The sequence below is a fragment of the Ammodytes marinus genome, assembly GCF_949987685.1.
Source record: "Ammodytes marinus genome assembly, chromosome: 12".
NCBI lineage: Eukaryota > Metazoa > Chordata > Actinopteri > Uranoscopiformes > Ammodytidae > Ammodytes > Ammodytes marinus.
Genome location: NC_137216.1, coordinates 8,860,112 through 8,880,662, shown reverse-complemented (window position 1 = coordinate 8,880,662; position 20,551 = coordinate 8,860,112). Strand labels below are relative to the sequence as shown.

Below are 20,551 nucleotides of genomic sequence, written 5' to 3'. Positions count from 1 at the left end.
GTTTAGACACTTTTTGCTTTTCATTAGCTATGCTATAACTACACAAAAACTAGTCTCTGAAAATAAGTGCAAGTTAGGCTATATAAGGTATTTCAACAGCACCCATTTACCAAGTAGGCTATACTGTACTCAGTCTACCCTACTCCCTCTATATATTATGGTTACATAGGACACTTAACACACACACTTTTGTTTGTAAAGGTTTGGTTATGGCTTATTGGGGACAGTGCTTTTGCTAAACGTAATACAATTAGATCAGCAATTTATTACAATGATTAACATGATGATAATATGTCAGTTGTAGGCCTACCTGCTACTTTCTGTCTTAATAACAAAATATAATAAGTATAGCCTTCGCATGTTGCTGCCTCCTTTGCTGTGTTTGGATTAACATTATGGGCCTAAAGAGGTTAACATAGGCTACATGTTTTAAGTGATATAACATTTCATTGTTATTATTTGCTATGTTTAAATCGGTAGTCTATACAAGCTGAGACAATTCATTCATGTCATTTTTGTTTAAAGTAATTACAAAGCTCCTATAACCAAGCATACACAACTTACTGTAGCCTATAGTCTATGTTTCATATGTTGTCTCACATATAGCCTAGGTCTACTCTATAGCCTCCTGACATTATGTAGACTAGTGTTGTAACTTCATAAAGTTATAGATAATGATACAAGAACAAATAGTTGTATAGAACCGTATGCATTCAAATTAGACTTCAGTGTATGGTGCAAATGTGTAGTTTTATAGCACATATTCATGCGTTCATATTCATGTAGGCCTATGCATGGTGTTTTTCCACTTCCAGTTTATGATTAATGCATTCATTCCATACACAGTCTATTGACTAATACTATACGGTATGGAATATACACAGCCAGCTATATCTATTACACACTGTAGTCTCTATAGCTGGTGAGATATTATCGGTGGGTATATTGCCCTTGGTTCAGTCTGCCAGGCAGAGTTTACACTCCTTACTGGGTACCGCCCCTAGCCATCTCTGTCCCCAGTCCAATGAACGATCGTTAAGGTGGGGTCTCTGGGCAGGGCCATATGGAAAGCATAGGGCCAGAGCATGGACATATAAAGAAATGGACACCGTATTGAAACATGGCGCCCATTCATTCCTATGAAGCTGCTCATTGGCGCAGAGAAGCAACAAGGAAGCTGCCATACTGCTTTCATGTGAGCCTGGCACACCCCTAAAGCATGACGCGCAGGGTACGTTTCATTCTCGAGCAGTGTAACGTTATAATATGTCCGTGCATTAAGCTAAGCGGGACGGGCACAGTTGCATTGTTTATCGACCATGGAAGTATAAATTACTAATCCCCGATGATTCTCTGTATGTAATCTTTAAATTACACCCCGTCGTTGTAAAGTAATATAGTGATACACGAAGATTCCTCCCGCCATCGGAGGCCGGGCCGGCCGAAGCAACGGTTGTTTCACTACGGCTCCTTTTAGCGGCTACACGCCTAACGGCTAAAACTGAAAATAAAACGGCTATAAAACGCTTTCGGTGGCGTTTTGAAAAGCGAAAACTTTCATCCTATTAGTACATGGTCTAAAGAAAAGCATGAGCCTTTGATTGATATCCATAAAAATTTAGCGGAGATACATTCTTGTTTGACGAAATTGTATTGGGAATGAATGGGGCTGAGCTCATGTGATCGCCATTTTGATTTACGGACCCGTCCCAGACAGTCTAATGCGTGTTATACCAGGCGTGGCCACCTGTCCATGCTGGCTGCTCGGAAAAGGCACAATCCTGGGGGCCTGGGCCAGAGCAGGGCCAGAGCAGGGCCAGGGCCCCTTGAGGAGGCGGGATTTGTTTTAAACAGGAAGCAAAAAATCCCTGACAGTCTAAGCTCCGGGCACGGTCATCCCTTCAGCTTGCAGCATCTGTGCGCCTACTCCGTTGCGTCCAAACGTCACTTGTTGCAGAGAAGTTGCCACGAATACACAGCGGCATGATGTGGAAGTTAGTGATCTGCACACTGTGCCTCTTGTCGGGCTCTTTACAGCTCTGCTCGGGCTCTTTTTGGGGGTCGCCAGCAGTCGATAAGGTAGAAGAAGAGGTGAAGGTAGAAGTGTTGTTCAAACCTTTGCCGTGCGAACCGAAGAGCAAGAAAGGAGATCTGATCAACATTCATTACGATGGCTTCCTCGCCGAAGATGGTTCTCAGTTCTTCTGCAGGTTGGTGCTTTGAATTAGAAAAAAACTGCAATTGATATATCATCTTCCACGGACGCAGGATACCTACAAAGTCTATATCCGAATTTGCATGCACTCTATTCATTTATGATGATGTGGCTTGATAGGCTAACTGTCTGACAGATTACCAGAATATGAGATCACTTTCACGTTGTATTCTGCATGCTAAGGTCTTCTGTATATGTGAGTTGTACAATTGTAAAGGCCTTTATTTAATTGCCATAGCAGTTATTAGCAAATGGGTAGGAAGTTAAAAAAACACACAATGTTGATAGTTGTAGTCAGTCTTTCTCATGGCTTCCTCCAGCTGTGCTCACATGATAATTAAGGGCAGTAGGATCATTCTTAGAGTGGGGAGGGGGCGGCTGGCTTGGGGTAGGGTTAGCCTGGCTCAACCAAACCCTAAGCTAAATAGAAAATCTGTTGATATGTGTGAGGAGATTCATTGAAAAGCAGGCATGTGCCCTGTAAATCCCCATTGACACAGGGGCGGCTTGATTGACATGATGTTCTCTCTGTTTCACACTGTTTTCTGTTTCAGCCGATCAGCTGGGCACCCTCAGTGGCTCATGCAGGGCGTTGGACAAGTCATCAAGGGCCTGGATATGGGGTTGAAAGATGTGTGTGCCGGGGAGAAACGCAAAATAACTATCCCGCCCGCCCTGGCCTTCGGAGTAAAAGGCAAAGGTGAGTGAATTCAACAGGCAGGGATTGCTCTAAGTCGTCAGAGATGCAGAATGACACAAAACAACACTACATGAATGGGGTTTTGGTTAAGGCTCTAACACCTTTTGGAACCTCCACTACCCACAATGCAACTTGATAGCATCCTTTCAGTAGACTTCTTTCATACACTACAGCCCCTGTTTTTGTGATGCAAACCCCTCTTTGCATAGGCCTATGTGTAGTCTCCAAACCTCAGCCAAGGTTAACCCTGATGACATCACTATGACATCACTAAGGTTGTTTTGTCAGACTTGAGTAAAGTCCAGTACTGCACATGATTCGTGTGCCATATCAGGGAAGTGCCTCTAAAGGTCTCAGTTGCATCAGCCAGCAATAAATCAGTAATGAACTAATCAATCATTAATGGACACCTATGTTAGACTTATTTTACGATCATACAGAAAACAAATTGTCTTAACAGAAAATAACAAGTTGGCACAACACTTTTTTAAATTCTTAGTAGGCAGAAATCAAAATTTGAAGTGACAACAATACATATAAATGATAAGTTATCTCAACAAAAGATAATTAGTCGTCTCAAATGCAGTTTTCCTTACAAACTTACAGACTCCAAAATCTAGTGAAGTCCTTGAAATTTTAGTTTTCCTAACTTTTTTGGGACAATCGATGGAAATGGGCAGCAGTGGAATGTAGATGTTGTGATTTATGAGTTAGAAGAAAGAATAAACCCTACATGCAAAGTCTTCTAAACATATTGCCAGCTGTATTAACCTTGTTTGTGGAGCTGGTTTCATGCTGTCTTGTCTTCTCTTACAGCACTTTAGTTGAAAGGACATCCCATCCTTGGCAGTGTCTGCTCCTCATCTCCTCCCACGGCATGTGCTGTAAGCATGCACAAAGGTTTAGAAGGTCTCTGCTTCATTTCGCTCCCTAGTGGAGCTCTTTCAGCATGCTGACAGCTGATTTGTCTTTTACCTTTAACTGCTATTTCCTCTTCATGTTGGTGTTCCCAAACGCACCATGGTATGATCTGATGGTGGTGTTACCTATTAGCCTGTTCATGATCAAAATCTTGATTCCCATTCTTTGGCTATGGACGAAATGATTTAGCTGATTATGCATGGTGCACGATTACACTAATTTGAAAGTTGCCATTAAAAAAATGAACAACTTTAATTGCATGTTGCTTGAGTTGAGCAATATTTTCCTTTCTTGCTAGCTTAATGTCATATATCGTATGGGGCTTTACATTTTGTAGGATTCTGCTCTTGAAGCCAAATGAGTGCAGTGTTATGCTATATGAATATGAAAATGTAGCTCAACCAACAGACACAGTCTATTCTTCCTGAAATGTCGTCAAAACCTCTACATTCCACCCAATAAGGTAGATTATGATAGAAATGATCAGTAAGTATGACTCATGGTTACAGCATTATGTTTGCTTATGATCTTGCTAAATCTTGACGCTCCGATATTTCTTCCTGAATAGACCCAGTGCCGCCCAATGCTACGGTGGTGTTTGAGGTGGAGATCTTTGCTGTGTCCAGTGGCCCGCGAAGCCTCGAGACATTCAGAAAGATGGACGTGGATAAAGACAGAAGTCTCTCAAAGGCAGAGGTAAGCAATTTAAATGTACAAGCAGGACAATGTCACAAAGAAAGTACCTCATACAGAGGGGGGACTTTAAAGATAAAAAACGTGGTTGGTTTATCATGGCGGTGCGAACATAAGCAACTAGAGGAATCACCATCACTTTGGGAATACACTGATCCTTCCTATTGAACCTTAAAAAAGGCTTAAGGCATTGAATTCATTCATCTAAAAATACGGCCTTAATTGGTATTCAAATGTCTCGAATCAATCTTAGAAATAGACATAGTTATTGGGTTTTTATGAATAGTTCTTTTCTGATGTTGTATTTTATAAACTCAATATAATTGGCATCCAATCTATTTAAAAAAAAATAAGAACATATTATTATAAATACATATATAATAGGGTTATATCAGCATTACCTGATCTGAACTGGTCATGATAATATTTTTGTGAGAAGTCATATTTAATGCCAAACAGTCCCTTATGCAACATAATTGTAATTATTTCTTTGGTTTTGGAGACTGTGAAATAGCTGCATTTACAATGTCAGTCAGTCAACTGGCTCTGACTCAACGAGCAAGCAATGAAATAACCCTATTGATCAGTAGAGGGTTGATGTTTCCCCATTGGCCGTTGCTCTTTGAAGATGCATAGACTAAACAAACAGTTCGCAGGTTTCACCCTAATGAGCACATTGACCATACATGCCCAGCCTTGTTAGAGCCCCAAATGGAGCCAGATAGAATATCCTCACCTTGTTGCCTCTTTAAGAATGAATGTGTTTGTGTTCTCATCATGTCACACGTCGTTATCGGGCTACTGAATCCCTATGAACATCTGTTAACTGTGTTTCCTCACAGCTTTACGGGCGTGTAAAAACAAAAATCAAGGATTGACCAATGCATTTGTGCAATGCGTGCAATAATAAGTACTGTATATGTAAAGAATGTCCTAACTTACAGTCTCAACGTTATCTGGCTTGCTGATAGCGCATTGAAAGAAGAAAGAGGAGGCAGTGAATGACCTGCCATCAATACCATTTACAGTTATATTTATTACCATTGAGATACTGTATGTTTCCTGTGTAGAACGCAGCAATGGCTTGTTGTGTAATATCAGTGGTGGAAAGGTACAACATACGTCTGTCATAGTGAACTTGTTTTTTTTCTGTATTTTCAGATCAAAGAATACTTCAGACAGGACTATGAAAGGATTGGGGATCCACACGAAGACACGTTCTACGACAAGATTGTTGTTCACTTTTTACTGAAGAACGACCACGACAAAGACGAACGCATCAGTATGAAGGAGTATAACATTTATGAACACGATGAGCTCTAGCCTCAGAAGCAACAGATCTTGATAGTTCTTTGATGTGCTTTAGGGAGAAAACATGAAATAGGTCTAAAAGGGAAAGTCCACCCAAAGATGTTCTTATACTGAGTTCCTTGATCGTTTTTTGAACATTAGATGTCTAGTACATTCCTTTATTGTCTTCCCAATTTACTACAATTCACCTAAGGACTCCTACTTCAGTTAGTGGGTTCCTACTTCTACGGGAAATACCTTTAAAAAAACTTTGTTGCATTCTGGCCTTTCGAAGCCACTGTGGAAGTAGAGAAGGGAATCTATTTCTCTGTTGGATTTTGCCACGTTTGATATTTGAGCATTACACACAGTTTGTGTGGGTTTTATCCTTTTAAAAAACAATCCTTCCAACACAGTAAAATGGCCTCTCTATTCAAATACTAAGTTTTAAAAACTATGCAATGAAGAACACGTCACAACTTTACCACTTTGACTTTTGTGCGGATACCACTAAATTTAAGAATTGTATTTGTTTCATTTTTCATTATGTCTTTTAACACAAAAAATAAGAAACCACAAGATTGCACAATGTTGCGGCATCAGTGGCTTTGCAGCTCTAACATGACTGCCACGTGGCATGAGACAGAAGAAAAAGGAGGCTTAAATAGTGTCACGCCCCCTGTGAATGTCATGCCCTCTAATCTGCAACACCAAACAGATCCACAGATGGCGGTGGATCCATTATCATTGTATTCAGCTGAACAATTTGTTAGACACATTAAATAAAACAATTTATTTTGTCATCATCGAGTCAGTTACTATTATTAGTGTTGAAGTGGACATACCTCAAATGAACACTAGAGGGCAGTGCTTATATGCCAATAGCATACACAAGCATGCCTCAATATGAGATCAATTCAGCCACAGGGTTAGTTAGAATTAAATTGTGCAGACTCTGCTTTATCAACAGCTGTATAACCTCACAAACAATAAAAACAACTGAGATGTATAAATACACATGTATTAATAAATAGCTGTTTAATGTGCAATAGTTTATACATGTTTAGTATATACACAGTATATACTTTGAACTGACAAAACACACAGTGTGTCAGTGGGGGATCTTCAACCTGACTGACGGCATCCTGATCGCTGCTGCCTTCACCTCTGCTGTCATGTCCACACCCAGCGGAGCCCTGCAAAACAACATTTACTGAATGTTAGCCAATGCTAATTTACCAGTTAATCAGCAGTACACATACATCAAACTACAACAGTTTAGTATGGTATGTCAATACACATTACCCTCCACACAGATATTTTGTTCAGTGATGACCTACTTTGGCTCATAGCAGACGTCCACATTTGGAGACAGTATCCTTTTCCCTTCTCTCAGTAGTTCAACGCCGTTCCTGGTAAGAAAAAAAAAAGAATAAAAAGTGTGTTCATCTCAGTCTAATTGGATTTACTGTCTTGAATGTCAATAAGCGTACCATGCGATCATCACTCCGTTGTCAGTGCAGAATTTGGCTGGCGGGCAGAGCAGGTGTAGTCCGGTGGTCTCAGTGATAATGGACAGAGCCTCGCGGATGTACTGATTGCTTGCGACTCCTCCAGACAGCACCTGTCAAAGAGGAGTTAATGATGGGATCCTCAAATCTATATTCACTATCGTCTGCTGTATAAGGATTAAGCTAGTGTAATTTAGGTTTATGTTGTTGTCAATAAACACCATTAAAAGACCAAAACCAACCACGTCTCTTTCAGTACTTTCCTACACCCCAATCCATACCCATTTGAAGACATGAATCCTTAGAAATGGCTACGTAAAGTCATTCTATATTCTCTGAAAAAAGGTCTCTTTAATTTCTTCAAAGAGCAGTGTAGTTACACAAAGCAGTGGTCAGTCGTGTGGGACTATTTTCACCTGGGAATCAATGCATATTTGATTTGGGGCAGTAGAGTATTCTTGGCGCTATTATTGACAATAATAGAAATAAAGTGCTAGATTTATCAGACCTAGTCATAGCCTTTAAAAGGACACTATCCAGATTTACATTGTGTTTATTTGGATGAGGCTCCACAGCCAATGACACGTAATACAACAGCACACAACACACATAATACACGCACAACAAGTAAAATAAGATAAAGCCATTTGTATAACTGATCTACTACTTAAGGAAGAAGATTTTTTTTTTAGGGTTCCAATTTCTCCAATGAAAACACATACAGTAACTGGCCTCGTTATAAAAGGCTAAATTAATAAAATAAATGTAATTAAATGTGTGAAGATGCACTCACCAAGGTTGGGCTGCTGGATGGCAACAGGCCGTTTGCCTTACAGAACAGGATGGCCCGATGAGTGCGCTTTGCCAGATGAGAGGCGACCGTGTGCTGTGTGGCAGCTGCAATGTCATTCACACACGATAACAGTGTCCCCTGTTCCACGCCTAGGAAGGGACAAAAGCAACTGATGAATCATATGTGCCTAGACATGTTCCTCAATAGTCTGTGTTAATCTGTAGCAATACTGGTGTACTAGTAACAAAAGTAAAATGTTATGGATTAAAGGTACAGTGTGTAATAACGGCTTATTTTGGCGGCATCTTGTAAATCCTAGATTGCAACGCTCCGTCTACCCCTCCAATCGGAGAATTTACATAAGCAACGGTGGCCTTCAAGGACAAGAAGCTAGTAACTAAAGATAGCATCATCCACCACTGCCTCAAGTCTTTCCACAATATTAAGTGATGAGGTGAAGATGTATTTAGTTATTTATTCTATCGTACTTATTCCTCATCACCCAACAGGTCCATTTCCCCACAACGCCCACTATAAATACAAACTTGTAAGGCCGATAAGTGTGTCCCTTCTGTGCTACTGTAGAAAGAAACATGGAACAATTTGATTTCAACTCTTGTTACTCACATAACTATTCAAAATGCTATGCACCAATGTTTTGAGTTACACCTGTGTTTTGGTCAAGTCAAACTGTCTGATGTCGAAAACATTTCTAAACATGGGCTATGGTTTTCATTTCTGAGACCCCGTGTGTCCTCATACCTTCCTCTGCCTCTTTTTTCACTATGGCCATTGCAACTTGATTCCGTAGGCCAGCGAATGAGAAGCAGCAGTCATACGTGTGTCCCATAGGCGTCCTGAAGTTAAACCTCATCCGGTCTCCGTCCTTGGCCAGAAGCTCTATGGCCTGTCCTCCACTTAGTGTGGAGCACTGAGGGTGTTTGATGAGGGACAAACGTCTCGCCACCTGTCAGTCCACAGAAGACTACTATTTGTCATCTGATCACAATCACAATGTGAACATAGTGAGAAGTAACATCCGCTTCATTTTAATGTTAAAGCCCCTGTAAATCCAAATCAATTAAACCTTTATAACTATGTAATTTGGGGATAGTACGCATCTGAAAATATTAACTCAAGGCATATTTATCAATCCAAATTCGAGATATTGCCATTGAAGTTTAACTTTACAGAAATTTGGTTTATATGAGGCTGGCTAGGCTCTTGTTAAGAACAACAAGTATTTTCAACCAATCATGGCGGTTCTCTGCCCTATTAAAAACAATGACTGTAGCCTTGGAGAGAAAGCTGTATTTTAACTAAGTTTATTTTTTTATCGAGAGACCCAACTTTGACATCTTACAGTGATTTTGACTATGGTAGAGCAAGTTTCCCAGAGACTTACTTTATCCAGTGTGTCCCCTGGCGCTTCATCCAGCGTGTGCCCCAGAAGCAGGAAGTCGTCGACTCCTCGAGCCACGGCCAGGAGAGAGTGACCACCGGAGACCAGCAGCACCAGGAAGGGGAAGGGGACGTGTTGGAGCATCCTGACGGTGAGGGCGTGGGCCTCCATGTGGTGGATGGGGATGAAGGGCCTGTTGTGGAGCCTCACAAACCTCCGGCTGAACTCCAGGCCGATGCCCAGGCTCAGGGCCAGGCCGGGCTTCACCGTGGTGGCCACCGCACAGAGCTGACCGGGCTCCACGCCGCTCCTCTCCAAAGCCTCCTGCACCACACGCTCCATGTTCTCCCTGTGCAGCTGCTGGGCCACCGTGGGGATGATGCCACCACTCCTGCAGCATGCAAAAAGGGGGATGGAGATGTGTCAGTCAAACAAGGCCAGGCAAGGCAAGTTTATCTTTATAGCGCCATTCAAAGTGCTACCTGACAAACCATACTTGAGTAAGAGATACCTTAATAGAAGAATTACTATGTGTTACAAGTTACAAGTCACTCTATTACAATACCACTTGAGTAACAGAACAAAAGTATATTTAAAAGTATTTAGGGAGTAAAGAGTATTTAGCTAGTTTGTAATGCATAAAAATAGTCAATAGCCAACTCATTCAGGTATAGCGCGCTACAATATGTTATATGCTCTTCGAAACACAGATTTTGACACTCACCTCAGATGTACTTGTTTCTGTGAGTGCAGGGACTCTCCCAGTATTGTGCCTGTCTCGTCCAGCACAGCAGCACCAGTTTCATCACAGCTCGTCTCAATACCCAGAACCAGTCTGGAGCAAGAAGCTTTACCAGATGATAGACTGCACCACGGTGTGTGTCTGTACTGTAGCAGCCTGTGCACGACTTTTACTCTGCTAGAGTACATTGTCATGGACCTTGTGTGAGCTAAAACAGGGTAAGGGTGTCCTCACCTGAGGTCCCACTGAATCTTAAACTCACAAAATAAAATACAAGACTATATAGCATCACAGGAGGTTTAAAAGCAATGAAAAAAAGGAGAAAACGCACTCATGATACAAGTAACCACTAGACAGTTCTCTTCTTTATGTGCTCAGCTCCAAAGCCGTGTGGCTGTGTCACATGTAAATATTTCCGTGCACCAACAAGTCTGTGACCTTCTATTAAATACACATACTTAGGTTAAAGACAGTTACAAAAAGATGGGCTTCCAACTTAACAGTATATGTCAACATACCATTTTAAAAAGCGTATTATTTAAAATATTGCTTAGAAGAAAGGTATGGGTCCAGGTCAAAGCCCGTTGACGCTTTCTTATAGGGGACATGTATGTCCGCTGCACCACTGCCTCGACAGCATGGACACGGGTGGCTACAACCGGGTTTTCTGAAATAACGCTATTTTCATCAAAGTTTCGATGTTGGAAGAGGTAACGTTGATTCTGTGCCACTTTTGAAATTATTTCGTGTTGGAAAAGTTTGCGGCGCTGTGCTGCATGTGAAACATTGCGCTGTTTTAAAATCACAAACGATTTCAGATTAGCCTTTTTTTCATGTATCTGGTTTTGCTGCCTTCACGAGCATCAGAAATGTGGTACTTCTGAAAACTGCACAATAACTCGGATATAAAGTAGTATATTGTTGGGTCATTCGTGGAAACAATATGTTTTGTATAAAGGCAACATATTAATATTATATTTATATATTATTATTTTATAATTTGAACTAAATGTAAGATACCTATGATATTTTTGTATGTGACGGCATCACCTGGAAAACGGTGACTTGAGGGATAAATACAAAGTATTGCCACTAAAAAACAGCTTTTTAAAAAGCTTCCTTTTGGACGTGTTTTCAACCAAAGGCACGTTAAAACCAGGTTAACACTGGGAGTGAAAACGGGTTACCACTGTAATGTTCGTACGTACAATAACTTTAAATGCACCATTACGTCCACTAGTACGTGATTTACCAGTTGGGATTTTACTGTCGCAGATTGGCTTTCTAGAACAGCCCGCTGACGGTTTCATTGTGTCTCTCAATGGTGTCTGTCTTTACAGTTTTTATTCAGCTGTAGGCTGAGTGTACAGAAAGGGTTGGCGGAAGCTAGACGTTGCTAATGCTATCAACAAACACGGAAGTGCCTTTGATTACATGAGTGCTGGGGTCCAGCTGCTAGCAGATGGGAGCTATTTCTTTATTTGCTCGTAAACCAAACAACTGGTAGGCTTACCGTTTAGTGCATATACTGTATACGACGCTCTAGTAAGACTTTTTCCATCATACTACTAAGTACATCTTCTCAAACTTGGTTGAGGTACCCTTTAGCTCGTTTTAGCCAACTTAGGTTGTTCACCTAACAAGCATTTCATGTTGACTTTCCTGAAGGAGGCATGATGGAACACCCCACATGTATTTTGGAGGATTTGAAGCAGTTTGTGGTAGTTAACGCCCCACCGACGGTGTACTACATCCCTGACTTCATCTCGGAGGATGAGGAGTCCTACCTTCTCCAGCAGGTGTACCAGTCCCCAAAGACTAAGTGGACCCAGCTGTCAGGCAGAAGGCTGCAGAACTGGGGAGGGTTACCGCATCCAAAAGGCATGATGTCGGAAAAGATTCCCGACTGGCTCCGGGCCTACTGTGACAAGATCTCCTCCCTGGGTGCGTTCAGTGGGAAAACAGCCAATCACGTGTTGGTGAACGAGTACAAACCAGGAGAAGGGATTATGCCTCATGAAGACGGCCCCCTGTACCACCCCACAGTCACCACCGTCAGCCTGGGCTCACACACCCTGCTGGACTTCTACTCTCCGGTCAGCGGCCTGGAGGAGGGAGACGTGCCACAGACTGAGGAGAGCCGCTTCCTCTTGTCCCTGTTGGTGAAGCCACGCAGTCTTTTGATCCTACAGGATGAAATGTACCAGCGCTTACTTCACGGTATCCGGCCCCTCCAACACGACACACTGACGGACACGCTGGTGAACCTGGGCTCTGCCGGGGCCCAGTCTGGAGACACGCTGACCAGAGGAACCAGGGTGTCACTGACCATACGACACGTGCCCAAAGTCATGAAGACAAGGCTCATACTGGGCAGGAAGTGAACATTTCTAGATGGCATGTGGACTTGAGAGCCTGTTTTGGTACTACATGCTGTGTGTACCATTGACACCATCAAGAATAAAATCAGTGGGAGTCTCCGCGAGGCTTTAGGAACTTGATTTCATGTGTCTATAATGGATCACTTGTAGCTGTGCTGCCTCAAGTGATCTCACTATACTATGTACCTCTGCAGCTAGAGAATTTTTTTTTCTCTGTCTGGGAATTGCTGAGGCTTGAAATTGTTTTAAAGGTAGAGTCAGTGACTCTTCAGAATGCTTGTTTTCAAAATCAGTGAATATCTCCTTATGAGCCGCTACCCTGTCTGTACTGTGTCTGCTCTGAAAAAAAATCTGGTGTGTACACAGCCTATGCTCTGTTAACTGGTATGTTTGGGTAGCCCACTGTAATATACCAGTTTACAGAGCCTAACACTGGATTTTTTTCAGCGCACACAGTATGGACAGGTAGCAGATTGTGAGGAGATATCCGCGGATTTTGAAGTGTTGCTAACTCCACCTTTTTAATTGTGCATTCCTCTCTCGAACATTCCAGGAAGTATGAGATCTACTTAACAAACAACTGTGGAACAAATAACAGGAGTATGGAGTATTTAACGTCTTTAAAAATATGTGATAAACAATACACAAAGTAGTCACGTATTCACTTTACCAGAATGCCAGGCATATGTGTACAATCCTAAAGCTGTAACCACCAAATGTTGACTATTTTTTACTTATTCTTGATTCATGAGCTTATTCTTTACAGCTCTATACATAAAAATAAATAAAATTAAAATGGTTTGTGCTTTTTGTATTGTTTTTCTTTACAATATTGACTCATTTAAAGGTGGAATCATTGACTTTATAACACTTTTTGTCAAAATCACTGAATATGTCTTCACTGGTATGTAAACAAAGGGGGACCAGTCTAGCTTGCAACATTCCCAAAATGCAAAGCCAAGGCTGTATATTAAAACTGGATTCTTTTTCAGCACACACACACGGTACGATAACAGCAGATGTGCAGTTAAGAAACAAGTTACTGGGACGATGAAATGCCTAGACACTGTGACACCACTGTCATTTTTTCCATAAGAGCACTGACACTTATATTTTTCAACTGTAAAATGTGCTGATTGGTCACATCTCTTCAATAACCAAATGTAATGGTTTATCAAAAATTAACAAGGGTTAATATATAAGATAAAATAACCTTTGGGTAAAGTTATCAACATCATCCTCAAGTGTCATGATGATATCTCCAAAGTTACACATTTTACCCTATTCACCTGCAGTATCTTGCCTTCAATTAGCTTTTGTTTATATTGTGTAAGTTCCAACTGGCTTGTTGAGCTGTTGTGTTACACAGGCTTGGCTTCTGTCCAACACAATTGAAAGTGTTGTCATCATGTGTGCTCTGTGCTGACAAAAAAAGGCCCTGACTCTGTTTCACCTCGGTGTGAAATCATATTTCACAGGAGAGCAGCAGCGACACAATGGAGCCGCAGACCAAACGCCGGAAGGGCTCCTCCTCTGCGTGTGAACCGGACTCCTGGGTCCCTTACCCTGTGCTGTCAGACCAGCAGTCACAAGACCTGGAGCTGGTCCAGGCCGTCGCTGCACCCATCCTCAACAAAAAAGACACATCTCGACTTATCCGTGAGCTGAACAGCCTCTACCCACTGACCAGCCTTCAGCACATTAAGAGGGTTCGGGCGGTCAAGGAGAAAGGCTGCCTCCACCCTCTGGAAGTCCTAGTGTGCCTCGTCAGTGACTCGCCAGACAAGACAGCGGTAAGCATCGACGGATTAGGTGAGCCTTTTGTGGTTATGGTCCCCGCACGCCCCCCATTGACTCGGCCCCAGTTTGAGTTGGCGAGCAAACACTGGCCCACCTCCTTCCACGAGGACAAGCAGGTGACGGTTGCCCTTAAAGGAGAGCTCTTCAGTCGGCCCCAGAAGCTCAGGATGCACCAGTACATGATGTCCGCTCTGAGTGCTGCCAAAGCAGGGAGGGAGCTGGGTATGGAGCCGGCCGGGGCGGTGGTGGTCGACCCGACAACGGAGGAAATCATAGCAGTGGGCCACGACTGCAGAAGTGACCATCCCCTTCATCACGCAGTCATGGTGTGTATTGATCTAGTGGCTAGGAGTCAAGGTGGCGGGGGCTATTCTTTTGACCGATACCCCGCTTGTAGATTTACCTCAACGAACTCGGACACCTGTGAAAAGGTTCCCGGTACAGAGATGAGCTCTCAGCCGTACATATGCACCGGGTATGACCTTTACGTGACCCGGGAACCTTGTGTCATGTGTGCCATGGCTCTGGTCCACTCCAGAGTGGGCCGTGTCTTCTACGGGACGGCCACTGCGGGCGGAGCGTTAGGGACCAAATATAAGATCCACTCGCAGAAAGATTTGAACCATCGCTTTGAGGTTTACAAAGGAGTCTTGGCCGAGCAGTGTGAGGAGCTCAACAGTTTGGAAAAGGGAAAGTAGGTAATGTAATGCTTGTATCGGTGGGCAATGGATTAAACCAATGTTTGAGGCTATGTAAGCATTTATTTTAAATGACATTTTTATCATCAAAGGTATCCTTTAGTGACATTGTGTCCTTGTTTTTGAAAGGTGGACTGTTTTGTTTCTGAAGGTATCTAGTAACTTGCAAACCATGTCAGTTCGTTTTCAAACTACATTTTATACAGATGTGTTATTTTCAGATAAATGTTATGTATTTTAATGACTGTTTTCAGGTTTGTTCATGTCATTTTTGATCATTTTGTTGTAAAACTCCAACATTACAGCTATTTCACTAAACATGTGTTGTTGCCTTTCATGATAAGCCTATGACTGTCATTGTTACCTCTTAGGTTCAAAGTTTGGTTTCCTTCACAGCTGAGCAATCAATTGTTCATCAGAATCCACACAAGTTGAAATATGTTATATATTAATCTGCAAACTAAACCATGTGTAAAATCCCCAAGTGTTCTTATGGAAAAGTCCCATTAACTGAATTTCTATTTGTTACCAAAAGTCTGGTTACATTCCGGTAATTCCATAGAATCATGCAATGCACAACCATGAGAGATGGAACCCTTGGAGGGAACAAACATTTTAATTAGATTAAGAACAAGAAATATCAAGAGTACTATGAGCTATTGCCAAACAAAGCAGGACTAGCTGCCTTGATGATAACAAAAAGTCATAATCTAAAGAGAGCAGCTATGAATGTAAGTTCATTACAGAGACACTGTAGACTTCCCTCGGTAAACACTTAAACTGACAACAATAATTTGTCACATTCCACATCCAGGACTTTTTCTTTGACATACGGGACTTAACATTCACACAAGAAAACTGTACAATGAGAAAAGCCTGCCCTGTTTTGATTGAGATGAAATTAGAAATGATTCACAAACCAAGGAGATCATGCAAACAAAGAGTGATTCCATTCTTCACTCAGCATGAATAAGTTTGACACCCATTACAAAATGAGAGTGTACCAATAAACACTGAGCCACAGGCTCCTACCCTTAGTAAGTAAACATCTTTGAAAAATACATTTGGGACATCTTTGTGGCTAGAAACAGACCAGACCACAACTCACAATTTGAGTTGCCATGTGAATTGAGGGCAAAGACAAAAATAAACTCAAACAAAAGCCTTACTGATGCCTGGGCCCGCCCAGGTCCATGCAGGCTAAAAGTACTTCATTAAATATTCACATAAGTTAGTAATGCATATGGCATCCTGTCAGCTACAAACCTACTCCTTTCTTTTTTTACATTTCATTTTAAACCTGATATACCTAAACGACGACGTTTACACAAACTGTACAACTTGGTACACACATCTGCTGTATGGACTACACAGGAACAAACTTTGAGTGTGTTGCTATGAGACAAAATATTCCCAATAGCTTAATACTTGTTGATGCCAAAAAGTCTCACTCCGTGTAGTTGTGGCAGCTTGGGGATGAGGACGCTCAGAAGGGAGGCTGTGTTTATGACAAAGTGTGCTGTGTCATACTTTGTGTAGAAACTGGCCAGGAAGTATCTGTGGAGCAGAAACAGACAAAGTTCAACAAAATCAACTTTCCCTCTAACACATGAAAATGGACTGCAGGACCAAAACAAGTGTGCAGAGCAACTGCTTTTATTGGATAACTATTAAACTTTGTCTTTTCACAACATGTCTGGCTGTTGTCATGATCAACATTTGAAGAGTCGATATTGTTTATGTCTGGTTGCGTGTGTGTGTGTGTGTGTGTGTGTGTGTGTGTGTGTGTGTGTGTGTGTGTGTGTGTGTGAATGAAATAAATCGTCAAAGTCGTTGTAAAGACAGAATCACAAAGTATGCAATAATACATACAGAATGATTGGAGAGATGGTGAAGAACTTTCTAGATGAAGTGAACTGCACGCCATAGTCAAGCTGTTCCCAGTGTGTGAGAAGTCTGGCTTTTCCTTGGTCTGGGGTTTCAAAAGGCGTGCCCTTCACTGCGTGCATAAAGACGTACATTCCCTGTTGAGACAAATACACAGCCAGTTAAGCACTCTGTAAAGAAACAACACCATAGCACACTGATTACATGGAGTGACCCGTTTCCATCTCGGTTTTCCATTATAATTAACTTAAAGGTCACAGATATTATTATACATATTATAACAGTTTTAATGGTGTAGTGTCCAAAAAAACTTTATAATGTTCACAGTGCCAATGTGAATCTCCTCTTTACAGCCTCTGTCTGAAATGCTCTGTTTTAGAGCCTGTCTTAAGCCCTACATTCCAAAAAGCCCAGCCTGCTCTGATTGGCCCTGCCAGTTAGATTCAGCGATACCTGGAGGTGTGCTTATCACATGTGGATATAGCAGGTTGTTTTTTTCTCATATGTTGGGAGTCTCTTGTCAAACCGGCGACCAATATTAATGTTGAAATCCATGAAAAAGTGCATTTTGAATAGGTGACCTTTAATGAAATGGATTCCCAGAAAAATGTCATGCATTCATTCATTTAAAGTTGGGGTCATCATAATCTACTGTGGGCTTCTGAATAATGTTCACAATATATGGAGAAGATTGAAATGTAAAAGAGTAGTTTCAGACTGGTTCAGGGATTTTTATTTCAGTTGCAAATGCAGTATGCAGTCTACTCTCTGCTTGTCTGACAAAACAAGTGTCTATTAAATAAAACAAACTTCATGGTTGCTGCAAACTTTAAGGCAAAGAGAATAAACAAATAAAAGAATACCAAGAGAAAGAGCAACCACTCACACAGGATAGGGTGATGCAGATTTACTATCTATCTTGGGAGCAATACTCATTAACAATTACATGCCTCTATGTCAAAAGACTGGAAATCAGCTTTAAATGGAATTCCTGCATTACAGAGGGGAAAGTAATTAAACTAAACTGCTGACACGCAGCCAAGATGTAATTGGCACACTGCTGTTGGATTGTGTGGAAAACAATAGGCTATAGATGACCTTAGGCGCTACTGTTAATAGCCTTCCGTAGTGGTTGTGATACCGTGCTTGTAAACTTTGACAAGCTTGCACAACTTCATGATGTCACACACATTCACTTTGTTTCTCAATGTGAGGTTAGCTGTGTAACAGTGAAAGGTTGGTTTTGTCTGCAGAGCAGACCTTATTTGGAGTGTGGAAATTCTCACAACGGGTCACAACCCAGCCTCCCCAAAATAGAGCATATTTGAACAAGCACACACAAGAAATGCAGAAGGTAACGGATACCGGGCAGTTGGGCTATGCAAGCATGCAAGATACATTATGCCTGTGAGGCTACAACCAACTTTAGTTGTTTTCAAAATGTTGATCCAAAAAGACTTTAAATCAGCGTTTTAAAATGATTTGACCATAATCTGAGTGACAAAGTGTGTTGGTTTGACCCGGTGAGCGGCAGTGACGGTGTCAGAATGTTACTTACAAAGTTGTGTATGACATTAGTTAAAGTCCACACCACGGGCACAGTGAAGAAGGGTATGCTCAAGAGCACAATGTGAAGTATTCCAACACCAAGTGCATAGGTCAGCCAAATCCCTCGACTGTTCATGACCCGGGTATTTGGGTTGACCTCACTGTGTGCCACACCCACATTCATTCTGGTCTGCGAACAGAAAACATTCACATTCAACATTGGTTCCATAAAATCCATTATACAGTATACTCAGGCAACTTTGCCATGGTCTTTGCTACTGTGCTAAACACAGTTGTGGCCTTTTGCAAGAACTGAAAGTGCGCCAGATCAATGGATGTTGCAATATCAAGTAATCAGACTTGACACAGTAAAAACTAGATCTGTTATGCAAGCCCTGAATCCTGCATTCCTCTAACAATTTGAGCCCTGAAAATGTCAACTATACTTTGTTATTACTTGTACACTACCCGCAGAGGACTGACAATGACATGTTTCCATACTGTAAACCTTTATTTCAAAACAGTGATAATTGTACGTGTCACTGTAGCACTTTGACTCGTCTGCATGTCAGAATGTGATAACAAAAAAAACGTTGTGTGCAATCTTTTTGAACTTTGTTTGCCCTCTGGCACACTTTAAGCTCTCCGACTGGATTTAAGAAAAACGAAGAGGGACAGTGAATAGATTTGCTGTGCATGCCAACATTTAGCAGTACATTTCATTATTTATCAACATGTTTAATTTTGACATATGGTAATTGTAAAAGTATGTAGGATCAGTTGATAAGTTTGGTCATTCAGCCAAATAACTGTACACAGTTGCTCTTGTGTAACAAGGAGCTATCAACATTTGGGCTCATCATGTCAGATAAGAGAAGTGATACATGAAGCAACAGATATAGTCAGCCTAATAAAATAACTAATGATGAGGTCAATTGTATAAAATAACAGTATCCACCAACAGAGACAGGAATCACTGAGACAATTTGAAATAATCCTTGGACGAGATTTGACTTTAGATATGCAAATAATACCTGCTGGCTTAGTCTATTTGCTGATTGCTAGAGCACTTAGGCTACTGCATGACTGTTGACATAGCATTATAGGCTGCATGAAATCAAGCTGCATGAACTTGAATCAACAGTTCCTTCTCACGCCATGTAAACCAATATTGTCTATTATGTCTCTCTGGCCTTGCTATAGATGTGTAAACATGAGACGTCCCTAAGACATGCTTTCGTTTTCAGTACATAGCCTGGACCAAAACACCACTATTCTAAGCTAAGTTGGTCCGTGTCAATACATAAACAAGAAACAGTAGTACGTCATGTGGTTTAAAGTGGAACATGAAACACTCACACGACCAGCGTTGAGAACTCACAGGTAGTAGCGCGCAGTGGAGGTATTTATAGAAACAACTGCTATGGAGAGAAATGGTTTATCTCCCTGTTGATGTGTGTGCACTCCGCAAGCGCAGACGCAGACGGCATGTAGCCATGTAGCGCGTAGCGCAGACTGACCCGAAGCGGAAGTAGACGTGGTTGAGGGGATTCACGAGTGATTTAATTTCCTCTGTTGACTTCTCAGGCCGGCCAATTCAGAAATTATATTGATTTAAATTGTGCCCAGAGTCACATACCGAAGTATTGTCCATTGTTTTTCCTGGACATGTACCTGTACATTTTGGAAATATATTAGTAGATTGAACTGTAATATTCTTGTCCTACATTTGCTGTTAAAGTAAACTGTTACTGTCTGCAAGTCATTGTTAAGTGTAATGATAATTTAAAATGAATAATCTCCAGCCGGCCGTGTCAATTTTGTTGAACATAGGCGGTTATGATAGCTTTACATCACATATGTTTAAAGTTGGAGCTAATGTGTGCCTGGTTGAGTATGTTTTGGGTATAACAATTCTTCAGAACGCTGGGTTTCTTGGTATCCTTACAAAAAAAGTGCCTGTTAGCCTA

The 20,551-nt window shown here is 41.5% G+C and overlaps 5 protein-coding genes across 6 annotated transcripts; 3 read left to right on the top strand and 2 right to left on the bottom strand.

Annotated features, from left to right (window-relative positions):
- Positions 1-1,962: 1,962 nt before the first annotated feature.
- On the top strand, positions 1,963-7,287 carry fkbp7 (FKBP prolyl isomerase 7). The gene is made up of 4 exons (XM_080037839.1): positions 1,963-2,210; positions 2,770-2,915; positions 4,405-4,532; positions 5,691-7,287. The coding sequence occupies exons 1-4, from the start codon at positions 1,984-1,986 to the stop codon at positions 5,850-5,852; spliced, it is 663 nt and encodes a 220-aa protein (XP_079893965.1). The 5' UTR covers positions 1,963-1,983; the 3' UTR covers positions 5,853-7,287.
- osgepl1 (O-sialoglycoprotein endopeptidase-like 1) lies at positions 6,895-10,630 on the bottom strand. Its single transcript, XM_080037838.1, has 7 exons — positions 10,250-10,630; positions 9,529-9,916; positions 8,886-9,090; positions 8,124-8,272; positions 7,313-7,443; positions 7,160-7,231; positions 6,895-7,015 (listed from the first exon to the last, which is right to left on the bottom strand). Exons 1-7 carry the CDS (start codon positions 10,459-10,461, stop codon positions 6,931-6,933), a joined length of 1,242 nt encoding a protein of 413 aa, XP_079893964.1. The 5' UTR covers positions 10,462-10,630; the 3' UTR covers positions 6,895-6,930.
- Positions 10,631-10,802: 172 nt separating this feature from the next.
- Positions 10,803-15,158, top strand: adat3 (adenosine deaminase tRNA specific 3). Its single transcript, XM_080037730.1, has 2 exons — positions 10,803-10,977; positions 14,127-15,158. Exons 1-2 carry the CDS (start codon positions 10,966-10,968, stop codon positions 15,144-15,146), a joined length of 1,032 nt encoding a protein of 343 aa, XP_079893856.1. The 5' UTR covers positions 10,803-10,965; the 3' UTR covers positions 15,147-15,158.
- alkbh6 (alkB homolog 6) lies at positions 11,312-13,447 on the top strand. Its single transcript, XM_080037731.1, has one exon. The coding sequence runs from the start codon at positions 11,941-11,943 to the stop codon at positions 12,649-12,651; it is 711 nt and encodes a 236-aa protein (XP_079893857.1). The 5' UTR covers positions 11,312-11,940; the 3' UTR covers positions 12,652-13,447.
- An 18-nt stretch (positions 15,159-15,176) lies between the features above and the next one.
- ormdl1 (ORMDL sphingolipid biosynthesis regulator 1) lies at positions 15,177-20,058 on the bottom strand. Of its 2 annotated transcripts, none has more exons than XM_080037733.1 (4): positions 19,963-20,058; positions 18,592-18,771; positions 17,019-17,170; positions 15,177-16,703 (listed from the first exon to the last, which is right to left on the bottom strand). In XM_080037733.1, the coding sequence occupies exons 2-4, from the start codon at positions 18,763-18,765 to the stop codon at positions 16,568-16,570; spliced, it is 462 nt and encodes a 153-aa protein (XP_079893859.1). In that variant the 5' UTR covers positions 18,766-18,771; positions 19,963-20,058; the 3' UTR covers positions 15,177-16,567. The 2 variants fall into 2 exon arrangements, with proteins under 2 accessions (XP_079893859.1, XP_079893858.1); XM_080037732.1 differs by having other exon boundaries at positions 15,179-16,703; positions 19,941-20,050.
- Between the last annotated feature and the right edge of the window lie 493 nt (positions 20,059-20,551).